Source organism: Trichoplusia ni, unplaced genomic scaffold, assembly GCF_003590095.1.
Source record: "Trichoplusia ni isolate ovarian cell line Hi5 unplaced genomic scaffold, tn1 tig00001365, whole genome shotgun sequence".
In the NCBI taxonomy this organism is placed as follows: Eukaryota; Metazoa; Arthropoda; class Insecta; order Lepidoptera; family Noctuidae; genus Trichoplusia; species Trichoplusia ni.
The window spans coordinates 1-18,081 of NW_020800118.1; the positions used below are offsets into that span (position 1 = coordinate 1).

At 37.2% G+C, this 18,081-nt stretch overlaps 4 protein-coding genes and 2 long non-coding RNA genes across 6 annotated transcripts; 5 read left to right on the forward strand and 1 right to left on the reverse strand.

Annotated features, from left to right (window-relative positions):
* Window positions 1–93: 93 nt before the first annotated feature.
* LOC113507278 lies at window positions 94–1,441 on the forward strand. The gene is made up of 3 exons (XR_003401836.1): window positions 94–104; window positions 915–984; window positions 1,388–1,441. It is a non-coding gene; the product is annotated as an uncharacterized LOC113507278 (long non-coding RNA).
* Window positions 1,442–1,445: 4 nt separating this feature from the next.
* Window positions 1,446–5,677, forward strand: LOC113507280. The gene is made up of 2 exons (XR_003401837.1): window positions 1,446–1,529; window positions 2,474–5,677. It is a non-coding gene; the product is annotated as an uncharacterized LOC113507280 (long non-coding RNA).
* Window positions 5,623–8,711, reverse strand: LOC113507279 (cyclin-dependent kinase 20-like). The gene is given in 8 exon segments (XM_026890143.1): window positions 5,623–5,795; window positions 5,948–6,175; window positions 7,226–7,340; window positions 7,419–7,500; window positions 7,503–7,539; window positions 8,077–8,265; window positions 8,513–8,668; window positions 8,670–8,711. Coding segments are annotated over 8 exon segments (936 nt in total). The 3' UTR covers window positions 5,623–5,708.
* Window positions 8,712–9,958: 1,247 nt separating this feature from the next.
* On the forward strand, window positions 9,959–15,154 carry LOC113507283 (putative UDP-glucuronosyltransferase ugt-58). Its single transcript, XM_026890145.1, is given in 5 exon segments — window positions 9,959–10,613; window positions 10,616–10,776; window positions 10,850–11,072; window positions 14,133–14,352; window positions 14,743–15,154. Coding segments are annotated over 5 exon segments (1,566 nt in total). The 3' UTR covers window positions 15,050–15,154.
* On the forward strand, window positions 11,086–13,698 carry LOC113507281. The gene is made up of 2 exons (XM_026890144.1): window positions 11,086–11,529; window positions 11,836–13,698. The coding sequence occupies exons 1-2, from the start codon at window positions 11,435–11,437 to the stop codon at window positions 13,538–13,540; spliced, it is 1,800 nt and encodes a 599-aa protein (XP_026745945.1). The 5' UTR covers window positions 11,086–11,434; the 3' UTR covers window positions 13,541–13,698.
* A 389-nt stretch (window positions 15,155–15,543) lies between the features above and the next one.
* Window positions 15,544–17,730, forward strand: LOC113507284 (JNK1/MAPK8-associated membrane protein-like). The gene is made up of 4 exons (XM_026890146.1): window positions 15,544–15,934; window positions 16,244–16,453; window positions 16,678–16,847; window positions 17,335–17,730. The coding sequence occupies exons 1-4, from the start codon at window positions 15,696–15,698 to the stop codon at window positions 17,613–17,615; spliced, it is 900 nt and encodes a 299-aa protein (XP_026745947.1). The 5' UTR covers window positions 15,544–15,695; the 3' UTR covers window positions 17,616–17,730.
* Window positions 17,731–18,081: the final 351 nt, after the last annotated feature.

Consider the following 18,081-nt stretch of genomic DNA (forward strand, 5'->3'; position numbering starts at 1 on the left):
CCTGGCCGGCGTCACGCGCCCCGAGGAGTGCGCGCCACTACGAGCAGCACGCGGCGCGCCGCCGCCACCCCGCCGCGCCGCAGGACCTGCCCGACCGCCTCCTGGTACTGCACAATACTATACCCCGCTAGCTACCGCCTGGCCGGCGTCACGCGCCCCGAGGAGTGCGCGCACTACGAGCAGCACGCGGCGCGCCGCCGCCACCCCGCCGCGCCGCAGGACCTGCCCGACGCCTCCTGGTACTGCACAATACTATACCCCGCTAGCTACCGCCTGGCCGGCGTCACGCGCCCCGAGGAGTGCGCGCACTACGAGCAGCACGCGGCGCGCCGCCGCCACCCCGCCGCGCCGCAGGACCTGCCCGACCGCCTCCTGGTACTGCACAATACTATACCCCGCTAGCTACCGCCTGGCCGGCGTCACGCGCCCCGAAGCCGATCGTAGTCAGCTCTCGGCCCCCCTGCATATTGTCATCATGACGTTCAAGGTCTACCGCGTCAACGACCACGTGTTCTAAGCGACGCATGTTTTATAATCTTATTAGTGATACGGGAATTTTTCATACACCTTTTTTTAAGTTGATTGTACAAACTCTGTGTTACTTCTAATCCCTCCAACAACATGTGTGTAAAGTTTCACGACGATGGTTTGCAACAAAAAAATACATTCATAGCGCTGCGTCCGCCTTGTTGCCGACATACCAGTTCGGTCCTGGCATTCTCACTATCGGAAAACATTTTCTATAACTTTGAGAGCATTAGTGACAGGGTATTATTATAATAGGTCTTCCATAATATTTTTTTAGGTTGCGTAATATTCATTGTTATTGATATAATTGTATGCCAGTAGGGTGTGATGATGAACCGTGTAGTTTTGGGTTTGATCCCGTATAACTATTGTTTTCGCCAGGGCAGCAAGTGGGTGTCTGGAAATCAGCCAGACAAAAGAGCAAACGCAGAACAGCATGCAGCCGCTAAGAAAAAGGTTAGTCAAAAAGCTTATTCCAAAAATATTACTGACTCTATTTAAGGTAGCAAATCGTAAATTTTGCGAGGCCCGCCCGCTACAAATTGAAAACTGAACCCACGGGAACATAAAGTCGGGATAAAAAAAAGCTATCCTACGTGCTAATTCTGGTTTTAAACTATCTGTACCAAGTTTAGTCTCTATATCCGTTCAGTGGTTTTTTGCGAGAAAGAGCAAGAAACGTCCATACTTCCACAGATACAAACTTTCGCATTTATAATATTAGGGGAGGATCTACACTATCTGTGCTTAAATATTGACTATTCAGTCAACATTTTGTTACAATCTCTTTAAACGATCATATTCGTAAGATGTTTTCCGGTGCCTGGTATAAAACATTTTCTTGATGTCTGTGCGACAGAGACGGCGAAAGCGGCTCAAGTTCCACCAGCCAAGGTGCACACGGGACGGAAGTACCGGCATGTGGATGCTCCAAAAAGAGCTTATGCAGCAACAGCAGCGGCGGATGCTCGAGGCATCTGCTGACCAATAACGAGATACAGGTATTGTGCCACGTGGTAATTGGCTCCAAAAAGCCCTCGGTGATCCATTTAGAAAACTACGAGCGATCTCGATACTAGCGAACCCAAGTTAGCCGCTGAGCAAAATTGGAAATGGAGGCAGTTAATTGTTTCCCTTGGACTTGGACACATCGAACTTAGTGTTGCGTTTGGTTTTCGTTGATTTTCGTCCTAGATCCTGGCTTACAGGAGTTGCAATGAGGTACATGTGTGGCGGGTTAGTCCCAATAAAAAAGAAGATGGGAAGTGTGTAATTTTAGATACATTGCGACTGTAATGCGTCTGACCAAAACTATAACCTACTTTATTTCGTGCTGTATTAAAAACACTGCTAATGCTTGGATATGTTGCTGCCCGTGACCCTGGCTAGTTTTTGGCCTTAGGAACTTTCAAATCTACTATTGAGATGACAAAATTCATTATGTGATTTCGTGACCTAAAATATTTCAAGAAACGGCAAAATGCAAGCAGTGGTATAACGTTATTTCTGTAACACATTTCTAAATAATAAATTTTACCATGTCAACCTAGTATATAGCTAATTCAAATTTTTAACAACATGAGTCACGTTTTGTGTCATTTAAAAACAGCAAAATCTTTGCATGCGGTATTTATGAGCCTCATGCACGCGACCTTTGATTTCTTTGAGTTTTAATTATTTAGCAAATTCGACAAATATATGTTCTAGTTTCATTTAGGTCAAATAAACCATCTTGGACGAAGTTAATAATATAATGCCAACTTTACATATTGCGTTACAGATATTTATTTATACTACTACAATACAGCGTTAACTTAGTCATATAGACTCAAATAGTAGGACAACGATAAGCATACGGCTATTGTTCGTGTTATTTACTTAGGTACCCAAACATAATATGTTTACGTAAATATCATTTGATATGTATTTTATATTGTTTCAACAGCTGTGTTCGGCTCTGAGCCTGCCGGCGGCGCAGTACGTGACGATGAAGGGCGTGCTGCTGCGGCGCGCGGCGGCGCCCGACTGCGAGCTGGACCTGGCCGTGCGACAGTACCTGGCGGCCGCCGGCTGGGTGCCCAACTAGACACGCGGCCTGTCTCACGCCGAGCGGCGACCTCTACACCCGAACTGCAGCCGAACAATGCCGACAACAGCCGAATGCTGCACAGCGAAACACAATCTACAAGTACGCCGTACGCGCTGTCAAATCAGTTTGTTTTTTTTACACGAGTTGACTTACGTGTATTTATAAGGTATGAACGTAATTAAAATGTTTAAATGAATGCTTCTTGGTTAACTGCGGTTTTGATGTAAGCTATAAATATTTAACGTAATTCGGGTTTCGTCAATGTCATGTGATGCACTGATTGTAGATCGCTAGCTTTGTATTTATTGTAGTCTTTTAACGTAGGGATGTCACGGTAAACTTGGTATTAAATTATTGGTTGGGTGTAAATAAGAGTTATTGTCACCTTGTAAAACAACATAAAGTTTTGACAGCGCGTACACAGCGGTATGTATTCACTGCGGTATACGGTTCATATTGGTAATTGGTTATCCGACGGTTGTGAAACAGGTCTTTCCCTAGGATATATTGATATATTGTTTCTATCTTACAAAATATAAGTACTTGTTAACAGTTTCATAGAAGAATCTTAGTAAAGACGCAAATGTTCCAAGTTATGCAAGTCTTTAGGTGCTTGTTACGTTTCCTTAGAACAGTGATCCTTCTTTAGTTAGATAAATTGACAGCCTGTCAATGTACGATTTTACACGAAGATAACCTCATGTTGTAAAACTGCTCTCATAGAGCATTGTAAATATTGTATGTCAGTGTATATACGGTTTTATTTTATTTCTCGGCTGTGCTTGACTTAGAGAGACGGGAAGCTTATCAAGGGACATTGTTTGCGAATTCGAGGTATCACCCTGTTGGTTAGCGGAGTTCATGTAGTTGTGTGGAAGCAGGGCGGATTATCTGATAAATCTAACAAACACCACTTATCTGTGTTTGTTCTTGTCCCGCGGTTATTCACCTCGCGAAACTTGTTATGAAATGCAATCTAATCAGAACTATTATGCGCTCATTTCTACCTACATCAGTTAGTACATGTCAAGAGACAATTCTCTTCACAATTACTAAAATTTGAGCTATTGTAAACAACATTTTTACATAATGGGTCGAATTCGTAGATATTGTATAGGGTTAGAATTTCATTAATCTCTGAAAATATTTTGTAATCAAACGTAAACATGCACAGTCGGGTATCGTTTTCAAAAATGTAATTTTAGATGCCAGGTATTACAGCAATAAAAAGCATCTAGCTATTTTGATAGCCAAAATTATATTGTATAGGCTTAGTTAATGGAGTAACGTACAAATTATGCTGGAAGTATATGAGGCAATCTCTAGAAATTTTGATTTTTAAAGATGTAAATTAGGCAAAGATTTCGTGTTTAGTAGGTATGTTACATGCTGTTCGTATCGTCAAACTTTACATTACGTAAAGTAACTAATTGTCTCATATGAATAAATTCGGTTTTAAACTTGACAACCAGGTTTCATATCTATAAAATGCGCAATCTTTGATGTAGTAAAATAGATGGCGGTACCATCGCAGAATGTATACGCGTTTTAGTTTACGTTGCGCTCGCAACTGTTTTGATGTTTGTATGGACCCGAGGGCTCCATATTGTTAGCTAATTTCTAGTGTACTAGCTAAATGACTAAACGATACAATTTAGAATACTTATAACACTTACCTCTGCGTTCTGAAAGGCCAGTTTACTGAAAATATATTAATCGTCGGTAAATATTAAATTGCTGTGATTGATTAGACTTTTGTCAATTAAGCAAATTAATTGTTACCTATTCAATTGGATAAGCTACTGATGAGCCTTTCAGAAACTTAGGTTAGTATTCCGTTACGGTACAGATGTGAAATAAACTGAGGTTTTACCTCGTTGCTCTGAACCAAAGTAGTGATAGGGTTGAAATTGCGACAGCATAAAAAGAACACTTTTCAAATTAGGGCCAAGACACGCAAATTACTATATCATCATATTTAGACCATCATCATAATTATGTTATTACTATAATCCTATTTTCTCTCATGATTTTCTTAATATTGTTTGTTTGTTTTGACTCCCAAGAAGTGTGCGTCGAATTGTTACATACTTTCTTAAGATTGATCAGAGATCAATCTTCAATCATTCAATGTTTCGATTCAAGACAGGATCTCGTGAACACCATTAACATCACAAATTGTATGTTTACAAATGTCGTTTGAACCAAGGTGCTAATATTTGAATATTTGTGCAGCACCTTTCTTAGCGCACTTACAAATTCTTGAAAAGTGTTATTTATAAGTTTGTATCGTAATAATCATACATCGAAGTCCAATGTTACTTAACTTTTATTATGTAACAGTGGCTGTGGTAGACTTTACTGAAATTATCTTATGTCTTACTGTGCTATAAGGTAAAAGATTTTCCTCATTAATTACAGTAATATAAACAAAATTTAATGGTAAGTATTATCGATGCGACGATTCTTTATGCCGTATGGCTCGACGGGTTAATAAAGACGTGAATTAAACAAAAATGGATGGAACGGTATAATTTGATCTCTCTTAATGTAAATGTTTATCTGCATTTTATTTTATTATTTAAAATAGAGTTTATTTATTAACGGAACTAGGTTTCTCCGAATGATTCCAAAAAGTAAAGTAGTTTTAAAGATATCAATTTTGATTGGATATTCGTTGTTGGCGTTTGGAAGTCGGCTCACTTGCGACGTCAATATGTCAAGAAATAAAGAAGCTGAAGTATTTTAATAATTAAGTCTTAAGAAATATTGCAATAACAATATCCAGATTAGGTGAATGCGATTTGACCCTTATGACATGTTTTGGGTAGTTTTAGTATATTTATGTGTGTGGGTATGAGAAATTGCAAGTAAGGTGTTGATATCATATTATCTTCCCATCGCCTTCTGTAGGACATTATTTTTAGCTGTTATATTTTAGGGTATTTCTGTGCATTCACTATTTTGGCTCAAATGTACATAAGATGTAAAAGTACAACTTGATATTGTAATTATAACTGATTTATAATTTAATTAAATTCAATAAAATACATTTTGAAATGTGTGCATTTTTATTGCTCCCGACGAGTACCTACTTAAGTTTATTCATCATTGGTTTTGGCATGTCTTCCAAAGACGCTGGCGCGGGTCTGTTGTAAAACCACTGGTGCCGTAATGCCTGAAATTAGTATCAAATTATAGTTAAGATTAAAAATTAACATTTATGATACTCTTTCACGTATTAGTGTTGATAAAAAAACAGTCGCCAAAGACAAATATTTCAAGATTACTTGCTAAAGTTGCTATAGGATTCATAGAAACTGAGTATACCTCTTTTGCTGATATCCTCTTATCAGCATCATACATTATGAAGGACTTGACAAGGTGCACAGCGTGAGGCTCCACTCCCGGCAGTAGTTCTGGCCAGGGTGTCGGTGATGACTCGGGGAAAGTGATCTTATGGAAGTCTGGTAACTCTGAATGTCCTGGCCAGGTCTCCTCTGTAGGCGTGCCTAAGTGTTGCAACACAATCGCCAGCTGTTCAATGTCTGATTCCCCCTTGAATAAAGAAGAAAGGATCTAATCACACGTTAATTTTCATTTATTTTTAACTAGCTGTTGCCCGCGACTTCGTCTGCGTGGTTAGAAGATATAAGTTATGACTTTTTCTTCGCTCCTATTGGTCGCAGCGTGATGATATATAGCCTAAAACCTCTCTCGATGAATGGTCTATTCAACACAAAAATATTTTTTCAATTTGAACCAGTAGTTCCTGAGATTAGCGCGTTCAAACAAACAAACAAACAAACTCTTCAGCTTTATATATTAGTATATAAGTATATTAGTATATAGATGCCAACGATATCTTCGCTACGTTTCATCGATTTTTAATTTCTCGCGCGGAGATTTTAATATTACGATAACTCATTACCTATTCACTTTTTTGGTGTAGTTGTAAAAGGCAATTTTGTTCTATATTACATGTATAATATATCTAACTTATTTATTTGGATAAGGATTAATACTGTATTGTTAAAAATAGGTTCGTAAATAACCCATAATTTTACTGTATTAAGAAAACACATAAAAATGGTTATTGTGGGTTATCCTTGGAAGATAGACATATACCCACCGCGGACTTTTTTGTAGATTTATTAAAGAGGTACAAACCCGCCATACATAGTTTTGTTGTAACTCAAAAGGTTTTGGGCAGCGTTCTCGAGGAAATCTCTCGAATGGCTTAATTTTTTCCGACATGTTTAACTAATATCGTTGTAATATTGTCAGTTTACACAAAACCTAAACTTATTATACACTAAAACCTTCCTCAAGAATTGCTCTATCTATTGTTGAAAACCGCATCAAAATCCGTTGCGTAGTTTGAAAGATTTAAGCGTTCATAGGGACATACAACATGATGACAGAAAAAGCGACTTTGTTTTATACTATGTAGTGAGTAGTGATTTTGCTTTTTATGTCTAAAGGTCGAATATTTGCAAATAGAATATTTTGATACATCTTCACCTTCCGTCTTGTGTCTAAAAGTATAAATATAAAACATTTAAAGAGTCCACGAAATTATAAATTAATTTAGCAACATATACTAACGGCAAAGAGTGCTTGTTTCGTTATCAATTCTGCCAATATACATCCAACGGCCCATAGGTCAACTTTTTCATTGTATACCTTGCCGCCGTACAACAACTCGGGAGCTCTATACCATCTAAAAAAGGTAATATGAAGAGTTTCAAAGTTAAATAGGTATTAATGTGAATATACTTTACCGTTAAGTATATTTTACCTTGTGGCAACTTGATGTGAATATGGTCTTCCTCCATCGGGCCAGTAGAGTCTAGCTAGACCTAAATCCGCGATCTTCAAATCCCTTCATGGTTTATAAGGAGGTTTGCAGGTTTCAAGTCCTAATAAAAGTAATTTTAGAAGTTGCTATAGTCAAATAGTTGGACAGTCTTACGCAAAGAATTAATAAAAAAAAACGACTTCAAAAAAAAAAAAACTGCATTTAAAATAAACCTACGAATTAAATTATTATATCAACTAGGTAATTAATGCTAACGGTGTCGCAACTGTCGTATTACTTATTAACGAACTTTGATAATTATTATTATACTTAGTTTTCAATGGAACTAATGTACCTAAGTATTTAATTTGCCTACAAACAAACGACACTATTTTAAATGTTATCCCTTACATTTTCAGTTTCAGACCAGTATATTAATAAATCGCATCAAAATCGGTTCAGGTGTTTTGAGCATGAGGCAAACTAGGCAAAAATTCTAACAAACAACAGACTTAAACAGATTTATATTGGTATCGTGTATGAAATACCTGTGTAGGAAGATACTGTTTAGGTATTCTAGGTATCTACTTTTAAGGGTGTCATATTATGTAGTCATTAAAAACAAATAGCAATGGTTTTGTAATGAATATTGACTTACCCTATGCATTACATAATGCGCGTGCATGTAACGAGTGCCTTTCAACAGCATTTGCGCGTAAGTCTTGACCCTCGGAAGGGTCAGCTCCTGCTGTGTGTGATGCAGCATATCCCACAGCCCTGAGCACATGTACTCCAGAACTAGCACCAGGCTCATACCGCGGGGGAACATGTCGTGGAGTTTTATTATCTGTGGAGATATATTTCAGTACAAAAAAACGTAAGTAAGGCGTCCCCAGCAGGCAAAATGTTAGCCGTTGACTGAGTTTGCGGCATAACGATTTATTACGCCTTTCCATATATTTGAAATGGAGTGTCCACAGATTCCTGGTTTTGCAATCACTGTACAGTTTGTACGCACAATGCTTTAAGCGCACAGTTTGCCTACTGGGACGAGGCCTAAGAAGCAAAAACTGCTAATAAGAAGCCTTGCTTACATATTTACATCGAAGCAGCTGCAACGCTTTTATCTCCCTCATAACGTTCACTGGAATGCCATCCTCGAGGTTTTTAATAAGTATCTTCTTTAGGGCTACCTCGCGTCCCGTGGGAATGTGTCTTGCCTTGAAGACCAGCCCATGGGCACCCTCCCCCGATGCGACCAATCACTGAATAGTTAGCCACGTCGTTATCCATTATCATAATTAGAATAACGTTAGGTACATATCTTGTGACAGGTAAATGGCGAACCTATAAAAGAAAACCGTTTTATCCTATTCTTTCAAGACAACATAAACAAGGCTATTTGTCTGAGGATTTTGACTGATTGTTGTGACGTTCGTGCATCGTTGCTATGGTAACAAAAGTATGGTGCGTTACGAAGGTGTCTACTTTATATTGTATACTAAAGTAACATGACCATTTATAGATCCCTTTTATTTTACACCTCAGGGAAAATTTTATCTTTAATTTCGGACACCGATACTAATTATTATAAAAAGGGACCGTCCCGTTCAAAGCCTGACAGTCCCGCTCAAACGGGATGCTTGGTCACGAATAAAGAACGTTACGCTTCAGGTGACAGTGGTTCCGCCGTGAAAAGATAGGAGTCAGTATATTTATGTAGTAGCATCGAGGAATGAAATAAGGTACCGGTTGTATACCGAAAATAATTTATTATCATAAGCGTACATTTATTTTTAGTATTTTTAATATAATACAACTCTAATTAAGTCACTCGCTAATATTCGTAGGTATGTAGGATACCTACAGACTAAATTTCTAGGATCAACTGTACTTATTTTAAATAAACAGGTTCCCTCTCACACTCATAACTGTATATGTAATTATGGAGCTACAGCTTATCATAATTTATGTAGTAGTTACTTACACCCAGACGTACCTAGACATGTAGTACAACATGCGGGGTATTGGGTAACAACACACGGCTTTTATTTATACAACCAGACACACGTCCTTAGCGAAACATACTCTTGAAGTTCACATTTGTGTTATGAGAAAGTACTTTCTTACAAATAGTAATCTCTCGTCGCCTGCCAAGTCCACATAACTTGTTTTATCAATTGAGTCGCACAACTTGCACGCTGCAATTATCAAGGCATCTTTTGTACAATTAGTGCAGTTGATAATTTCGCATCACAGTTGCAGTGCTCATTCGGGAGCTTTATCGAAGTGAGTTCATATTTATACATTGCTAAGTTTGTAATTCTTTGCCTATATGGTGTCACCTCATCAATGTAATCAATTTATCGGTTAGGACGATGAAATAATGTTTGCACAGCTGTTAATTTACTGTATTATAACAGTATTTACTTACCTACGAGTGTTTTCTGTGAAGTTTTGTCTCTTATTAATATAGGTACGTTATCAGTGAACGGACATATTTATAGTGATATCTCTTTAATCCAGGTGGACATGGGCTGATGAAGTTTTGTGCTGTTTTAGTGCTTGCATATCTAAGCCAAGCAGTGGAAGGTGCATCGATACTTGCTCTTTTCTCTTCATTGTCTTACACCGACCACTTAGTTTTCAGAGGATATGTATCGTTACTCGCTCAGAAAGGACATTCAGTTGTTGTTATGACAGCATATCCAGGACATTTCCGTTATCCAGAAGCCGAAAATATAATTGAAATTGATGTCGGTGAAGATTCGTCGCTGTATTGGGAGGAATATAGAAAATTAATGACGAATACCGATGACTTATATCAGCGTTTGAAAGCTATTAACGAATTCTCGGTTAAACTGGCGATAGTGCAATTAAAGTCGAAACAAATGACGGCGCTATTCATTAACCCGAACGTCATCTTTGATCTGGTCATCACGGAAGCTGATGTGCCGTTACTTTATGCGGTAGCTGAAAAATATAAGGCTCCTCACATCGCTATTACTACATCCAGTGGCAAGATCCATCAGCATGAATCTAAGGGCAATCCCATCCATCCTCTTTTGTATCCGGATGTAAATTCTCTTAGCTACAGGAACTCGAGTATTTGGGACAAAGTTGTCGAGTTCTATCGCAATATTCAGACTAGAGCTGAGTACTACAACAACTATCTTCCACTTTGTGAACTGGCTGCTAACAGATACTGGGTTTGAAGCGCAGTCTTCAACAAGTAGAGAATGATATTGACTTACTGTTTATTGCTAGCAATCCTGTATTGAGTGGGAGTAGACCAAGTGTGCCAGCTGTTATTTATGTCGACCGCATGCATATAAAGCCAGGCTTAGGTATGCCGCAGGTATGACGTCAATCATCGAGTGAACGGGTAAGAAAACTAGCGGCTTATCCTAATAGGATGTAATTTTTGGCAGGATTTGAGGAATCTGCTGGATTCATCTACTAAAGGCGTTGTGTACTTCAGTTTGGGAGCGATGCAGGAGGCTGAACAGCTCTCGCCAGCAATACTGCAAACTTTGGCAGAATGTTTCCGAGAACTACCGTTTACAGTGCTCTGGAAGATCGGTAATACGACTATGTTTGACAAGCCCGAAAATGTCATTGCTCGGTCCTGGTTCCCTCAGCAACAAGTTTTGGGTAAGAAATGAGTCGTATAGAATCATAGGCGGCCATCTCATTTTTTGGCAGTTTTTAGTTATTTATTAAAAAAAAAGTAAAAAATTGAATTAAACGGTTTTATTCGACAACACAGAACCAAACGTGGCTATTTTCCTTGCAAATCCTTTGTCAAATCGTAGTTTAGTTACAAAGATGGCAATCTTCTGCATGTTCAGAATCAAACTCGGCGCTTGTGCTCACTCGACCAATCACAGCAGTGCATTTGGTCACGCGACAAGATGGCGACAAATAAGTTTTTAGTACATTTTATTCTCCGGATTTAATTGATTTAAAGCTGTGTTAAAGATAAAAAGTTGTGTTAAATTTAGTAATAAGAAACAATGGAGGTCCACCCATCAGAAACTATAAATACTATAGCTAGAAAACGAAAAAGAAACCCAGACAAATGGAAAAAAAACATAGCTAAAAGAAACAGGTAAGTTGGGTGCCTAGGGTTGGCACATAAGCTTTTACTCTTACGACATAAAATTTAATTTGATTTTATTTTCTTTACCTATTTTAATAATCCAACGAATCAGGACAGGTTCGGTGCCTTGCGCTTATTAAGTTGCTTATTTTATGCCGTAAAGATGTGTAGGTAAACTTGTGCTATTCTTATATTACCTACATTTCTTTCGTTGGTGATTAGACTGATTAGTAACGTTGTATTGGTGATTATGAATAAGCGCTGTTTTATCGGTGTTGGTGGGTGCTTGGGTTTGATGTTAAAACTTTATTTCAGATATTCTGCGAAAAGTTTACCTACGCGTGTCTGCGAACATGATCAACCGGCATTTAGGTGTTCCAGCATAAAAACAACTGAGATGCTTAAGTTACATCAAAATTTTTATGTTCACCCAAGCAAGAAAACGCAAGATGCCATCATTTTAAAACTATGTTCCATAAAACCCATTGGTAAGAGGACAACTAGCAGAGTAACTAAACAAACATCGATAAAATACTCAGTATTTGTTGGTGGGTCGAAAGTACCCATATGTCAAAAATTTTTTTTGAGTATTTTTGGTGTCACCAAGCATAGGGTCAGTTATGTAATGAAAAAATTTTTTTACGTTGGTGAAATTTCACATGAAGCTCGCGGTGGGTTCCGTCAGCATGAAAAATTTTCTGAACAAAAGCAGTCTGTGAAACAATTTATCCAAAATTTAAAATGCATGGAGTCCCATTATTGCCGTAAGTCTAAATGTGCTGAACGTCAATATCTACCACCGGAACTTAATATTAAAAAGTTATATAATATGTATAAACATTCTGAACACATGAAACCTGACGTAAAATTGTCATATTTTCGTTACGTGTTTAATAACTTTTTTAACATAGGGTTCGGTTCCCCGCAGACTGATGTATGCTCAACATGTCTAGAACTTTCTGAAAAACTTAAATTAGTAACTAATGCTGCTGAAAAAAATGCATTGATAACCCAAAAAAGAGTTCATAAATTAAGAGCAAAGGCATTCTTTGATAAATTGCGTGAGCAGAGGGATGACCTGAAAATCATATCGTTTGATTGTCAAAAAAATCTACCCATTCCAAAGTTACCGGACCAAATTTGTTACTACAGCCGTCAACTTTACTTATATAACTTCACCATGGTGGAAGGATCCTCTAATCAGCCAATGACAAGAGATAACGTATTTGCATATTGTTGCACAGAAGATGAATTCCATAAAGATTCTAATTTAATTTCCTCGGCTATTTACCACAGACTAAATGAAACGGACAAAACTGGCATCAAAACTATACGCTTAGTAGCTGATGGTTGCGGCGGACAAAATAAAAATTCTATTGTCATTGCGGCATGCTCTAAGTGGCTGTTATCTTGTTCAGCTATTAAAAGCATTGAAATTGTCTTCCCGGTCACAGGACACTCATACATGCCACCAGATCGCACATTTGGCGTAATAGAAAAAAAATTAAAGAGGCAGGACGTTATATTACACCCAGACGAGTTGAAAGAGGTCATATCTCAAACTTCAACAGTTTTACAGTTTGGAGATGAATGTCCTGTATATGATTGGAGAGAAGCAGCTCGAAAAATACTGGCGCCAACTACTTCATGGAGGGTTAGATTTAAAGAGTGCAAAAGATTTATTTTGGTCCGATCTAAAAAACCGGGTAACATACTTGTGCGAGGTGAAACTTTGTATAAAAGTGACATTGGTACTGCTACTAATATTTGCAAACGGCAGAAAAGTATCTCAATGATTAATCCCAAACAAATTAACAAAACTATTGCACTTAATAAAAACAAACTCAAAGATATTAATAACCTTCTAAATAAACATTTTGGCAAGGACTGGCCGGGAATACTCACACTTGAGTATTACAAGAATTTGAATATAAGCCAGGAGTCCCTAACCTTTACTTCTCCTCCTGAGGGAGAGTACTGCCATGAATCTCTCGAGGAAGTAAGTGACTTACGAATTTAGATAAGATTTTAAATAATTTGTTTTTGTTTAATTACGCCTAATTTCCTTTTAATTGTGATTTTCAAGCCGATTTTATAAAAAAATAACATAAGACTGATTGTAATTAAAGATGACTGATTGTTGATAGATATGAACGTAATAAAAGTTAATAAAGAAAAGTATTTTGTATCATTGACGTTTATGACAACCCTGATTCTGCATTAAATTACTTAGGATCAAAAGAGGTAATCTTCGTAAGGCGTGGTGTCAAAAGCGGCCATCTGTATTAAACTTGGAATCACATGCGGCAATCTTTAAATGTTGGTATCAAAGGTGGCTATATTAATATTTGATTTTTAAATAAATACTCTAAAATACACGTAAAAGTATATATTTACGTTTAATAGTATCCTAAATCTTTAGTACTTACTATTTTAATGGCCAGTAATATAATATGACTACTTTGTGCTTTACAGAACGTTTTTTTTAATTACCCAAAAAAGTCTGAATATGAGATTGCCGCCATTGATTCTATACGACTCAAATAAAGAAGTACGTATTTGGATTTCTGAATGTAGTAACTCTTTAAGTAACATTTTCTTGTGTATTTCAGCTCATCCTAACGTGAAAGCCTTTATAACGCATGGTGGATCTCGCTCCTTAGAAGAGGCTGTGTTCTATGGAGTGCCAATTATTGGGTTCCCGACAGTCAAGTCAAGGAAAGTGTTCATACAAGAAATTACGATGCATGGTGCTGGAGAAATTATAGACCCGTATAAGTTGGATAAGGACACTTTAAAAGCAACTATCACTGCAGTTTCGACCAACGAAAAGTAAGACTTCACATAATTTTCTTTTTATAATTCATTTTGTATTTTTTGATAATGAACATACCTACCTATAACATAATACCTACTAGCCACTACTACACATCGGCTATCGCTGAAAATCTGGATGGGACTATTTCTCGCATAAGGTCGCAGTATTTGCGTAACTACGCAACACGGGCCTTGTTTCTATACTCCTCACAACTGTGACGCATACTACCCCCTCATGTTTGATTATTACTTTTATTGTATTGTTTAAACGTATTTTCTTTCTTTTTTCTTTATTTGCAAATATTATTGATATTCAATAACATCTTAACTTTAACTCATAAGTTTCTCAAAGCGTTAGTTGGGTACACCTTATTAACACGTGCATAAACTGTTATATCTTTCCAGTTACGAAAAGGCCATGGCAATTCTGAGGACCACGGTAGTTGACCCTATTATTTCGGGCCCAGAAAACGCAGTGTGGTGGACCGAGTATGTTTTGCGTCACGGTGAAGCCCGCCACCTTCATTCTCCTGCAGTTGGTTTAAGTTTCTTCAAATACTACATGCTTGATACTTTGACTTATTTCATACTTATGATACTGATTGTCTTAATTCTCACTTATTTAGCAATACGTACCATAGTGCGACGTTTACGCCAGAGGTTTTCGGGTAATCGTACTGTTGATGAGGCGGGCAAGTTTAAGGCATTGTAATTCAAGTCTTTTTTAGTAGTTAAGAACATGAAATGAATGAATCTTCTTTTTTTAAGATAAGCCTGTACTATATTAAACATTCAAACAGTTTTATTCACACGACATTATCGCGTTTATGAAATATAATATAATTATTTTCGCAACGGTGAGGTTTAAAAATAATCCTGTGTCTTCGGTATTACTTAATAAATAATATTGTGCATTGAGCTGCTTTAATGTTCTAGTATATTTGTGTAAATTCTTATAAAAAATATTATTAAGATATGACTTGATTGTGTTTTATTTATTAGTTTCAATAAAATTTTATTGAACATGCATTGTTGTAGTTATTTTTTTGTTTCCTTACGTTACCTACCTACAATGCATACCCATAATATTAAGTACCAAGGACCTATTAGATGCTAAGCTATTATATCCCTGATAAATTAATGAGAAATGTAAACATTTGCAGTTCCTGAACTGAACCACAATATAGTCTGTTACATGTTATGTCAAAAATGACATTAGCCAAATCTTCAAAACAAACTTGATCATTACAAATAAATATCCTTGCTTTTAGAGATTATTGATAAAAATTAAATTACAACAACTTATACATTGATCATCTTCCTTTAAAATAATGTAAGAGCATTTCAAAAGCAGTATAATGTCAGTGATCGCAGTGCGAAGTTGCCCGGGTCTGTACTGCGGACGGACAGAGCTGGATGACGGGACCTGGAGTGAGTGCGGGGCCTGCCCTCGCGGGTTCCGCACAAACGCATCTAGCTACTGCGTGCCATGTACTGATGAGCCCGTGCTCTACGACGGCCTGTATCTTGGCTTCATGGTGATGCTGCCCATGGTATTACACTGGTTCTTCATCGATATGGTAGCAGTAGGCAAAGCGTAAGTTTGTATTCTATTATCAAATGTTTTTTTGTAGAACTGTTTTACGGTTTTATCCCAAGTCTGGATGACAATTTCGATTGTAAAGACAATGTTACCTTATTAATCTAGACAAGTCAAAGCGTAATTATCAAGCTTTGTTATTTATTTTTTTAAGAAGAGCTCCGTGAAGACCAGGTCAGGACCAAATCCCAATATGTCATTAGACATTTGTATCCTACATATATTTCAAATATGCCTGTTTTTTATTTTTAGATAGATATTTTTACTACATAAATCATTATTTAATAAGGCACTTCTCACTTACAGGACTAAGAACATTCTGGTGCAGCACATATGTGCATTTGTCGAGGTAGCATCAGGAACTCTGGCAGCATTACTAGTGTTGCCGCCTACAGGCACTATTGCCCTCCATGTTTGTTCTCCGAAGGCTTTGTCGGACTGGTACACATTACTGCACAACCCACAGCCTGACTATAAGGAGACACTACATTGTACACAGGAGGCTGTATATCCATTGTAAGTATAATGTTATGTGAACTCACCTAATATTGTCTCACTGCAAATCAAATTTTATACTTTTCAATTGATCAATCACAATATACAATTTAGTTTCTTAATATAAAAATATAACCTGCAAGCAGTGGCCAAAAGAAAATGTTGGAACAGCCTGTATACAACTAAATCAGTGTTTGCACTCACAGGGGATGGAATGTTCTTTTAAAAAAAACTTTTTTTTTCAGGTATACAGTAGTGCTCCTGATATATGCATTCAGCCTGTTAATGACAATAACACTGAGGCCATGGTTGTTGACATGGGACTCTTCCAATCCTGGCAGAAAGGCCATATACTGTGCCCTGTACTTCTATCCTATTCTTGTACTTATACATACAGTTGCTGCTGGTTTAATATGTAAGTATTATTTACATTTTTTGTAATACTTTATTTGAATACAAGAGGATTTTTATTTGTAAGCTGTACAGCTGATGTCAATGTGCTCTATGTTAATTGTACAAAGAAATTAGGTCCAGTGTAACATTGAGTGCATTATGTGTAGATCTATAATAATGAACCATAAGTGTTTCATTACAGCGCAAATGCTCTCAAAAATCCCAGTCATGTCTAATGACAGAGAATAAAATATAATGTACTTAAATAATATCCTCTTTTGTGATATCTACATAATAATTTGCTGTTTAAGTTATCACGCTAAACCCACTGTGCGCAAAAATTCGCGGGTTCGATCCCCGCGTAGGGTTTGAGTGGTCCACAAATGCTACTTGAATGTTTGTAAAAACTCCCAAGACACAAGGATTGAATACCTTAAAGTTGGAGTAACCATAAAAAAAAATTTTTTATCCAAATATTCACTTTGCAAAAATTTGTATTTTGTTTTCAGACTGTTCATTCCCATACATAATCATAATTATATCAATGATGACGTCAGCATCACACTTCTCTATAAAGATTGAGCAGTCGGCGCCAGCACTTCTCATGTCTTCCTTATCAAATCCAAGGAACTTGACCATTTTGTTAGGTCACTGGCTGGTCCATGCTTACGGGATTATATCACTGACTGGATTCAAAGAGCTGTGGTATTTGTCCTTGGTCCCAGCCCCAGCACTGTTCTACATACTCACTGCACAATTTACTGACCCCATGAAGATACACAGCGATTGACAAACAAGACAAACTATGAAATAAGTTTGACGGTCTTGAAATTGTAAAAAATAAATGTAAATAGGTTTTAAATTATAACGGCATTTAATTATAAGCTTAATTTTAATGTTAAATAAATGTTAAGGATAATTATGAACGTTATGATTTATCATTGATAAGGCCTACTTGTCTTGTGAAGCAAAACAGTGCATTATCCTTAAATGCATTGGGCGTAAACATTAGCCTACAAACTAGAAAAATCCCATGCGTAAACATGAGCAAACTCATGCATCCTTTAATAATTAGCCTATAAATCAAAAGCGATATAGAAAAATGTGAAAAAAAAACTCACATAAAATCATCTTTAGCAGAAGTGAGACGTACTTAGTCCTTCTATCCATTACGAAACATACTTTTGGTACTTACGTTATATGATCCTAGATCCTAACCATGTTTCTACTTTCGCCATTGCTTTTGGGTAGTAGGT

Bases quoted from the DNA above. Each gene is read 5' to 3' on its own strand.
- LOC113507281 (XM_026890144.1), top strand. From the start codon at position 11,435: ATGGAGGTCCACCCATCAGAAACTATAAATACTATAGCTAGAAAACGA. The intron at 11,530-11,835 runs GTAAGTTGGGTG...ACTTTATTTCAG, and splicing joins AACATAGCTAAAAGAAACAG to ATATTCTGCGAAAAGTTTAC.
- LOC113507284 (XM_026890146.1), top strand. From the start codon at position 15,696: ATGTCAGTGATCGCAGTGCGAAGTTGCCCGGGTCTGTACTGCGGACGG. The intron at 16,454-16,677 runs GTAAGTATAATG...TTTTTTTTTCAG, and splicing joins CAGGAGGCTGTATATCCATT to GTATACAGTAGTGCTCCTGA. The intron at 16,848-17,334 runs GTAAGTATTATT...TTTTGTTTTCAG, and splicing joins AGTTGCTGCTGGTTTAATAT to ACTGTTCATTCCCATACATA.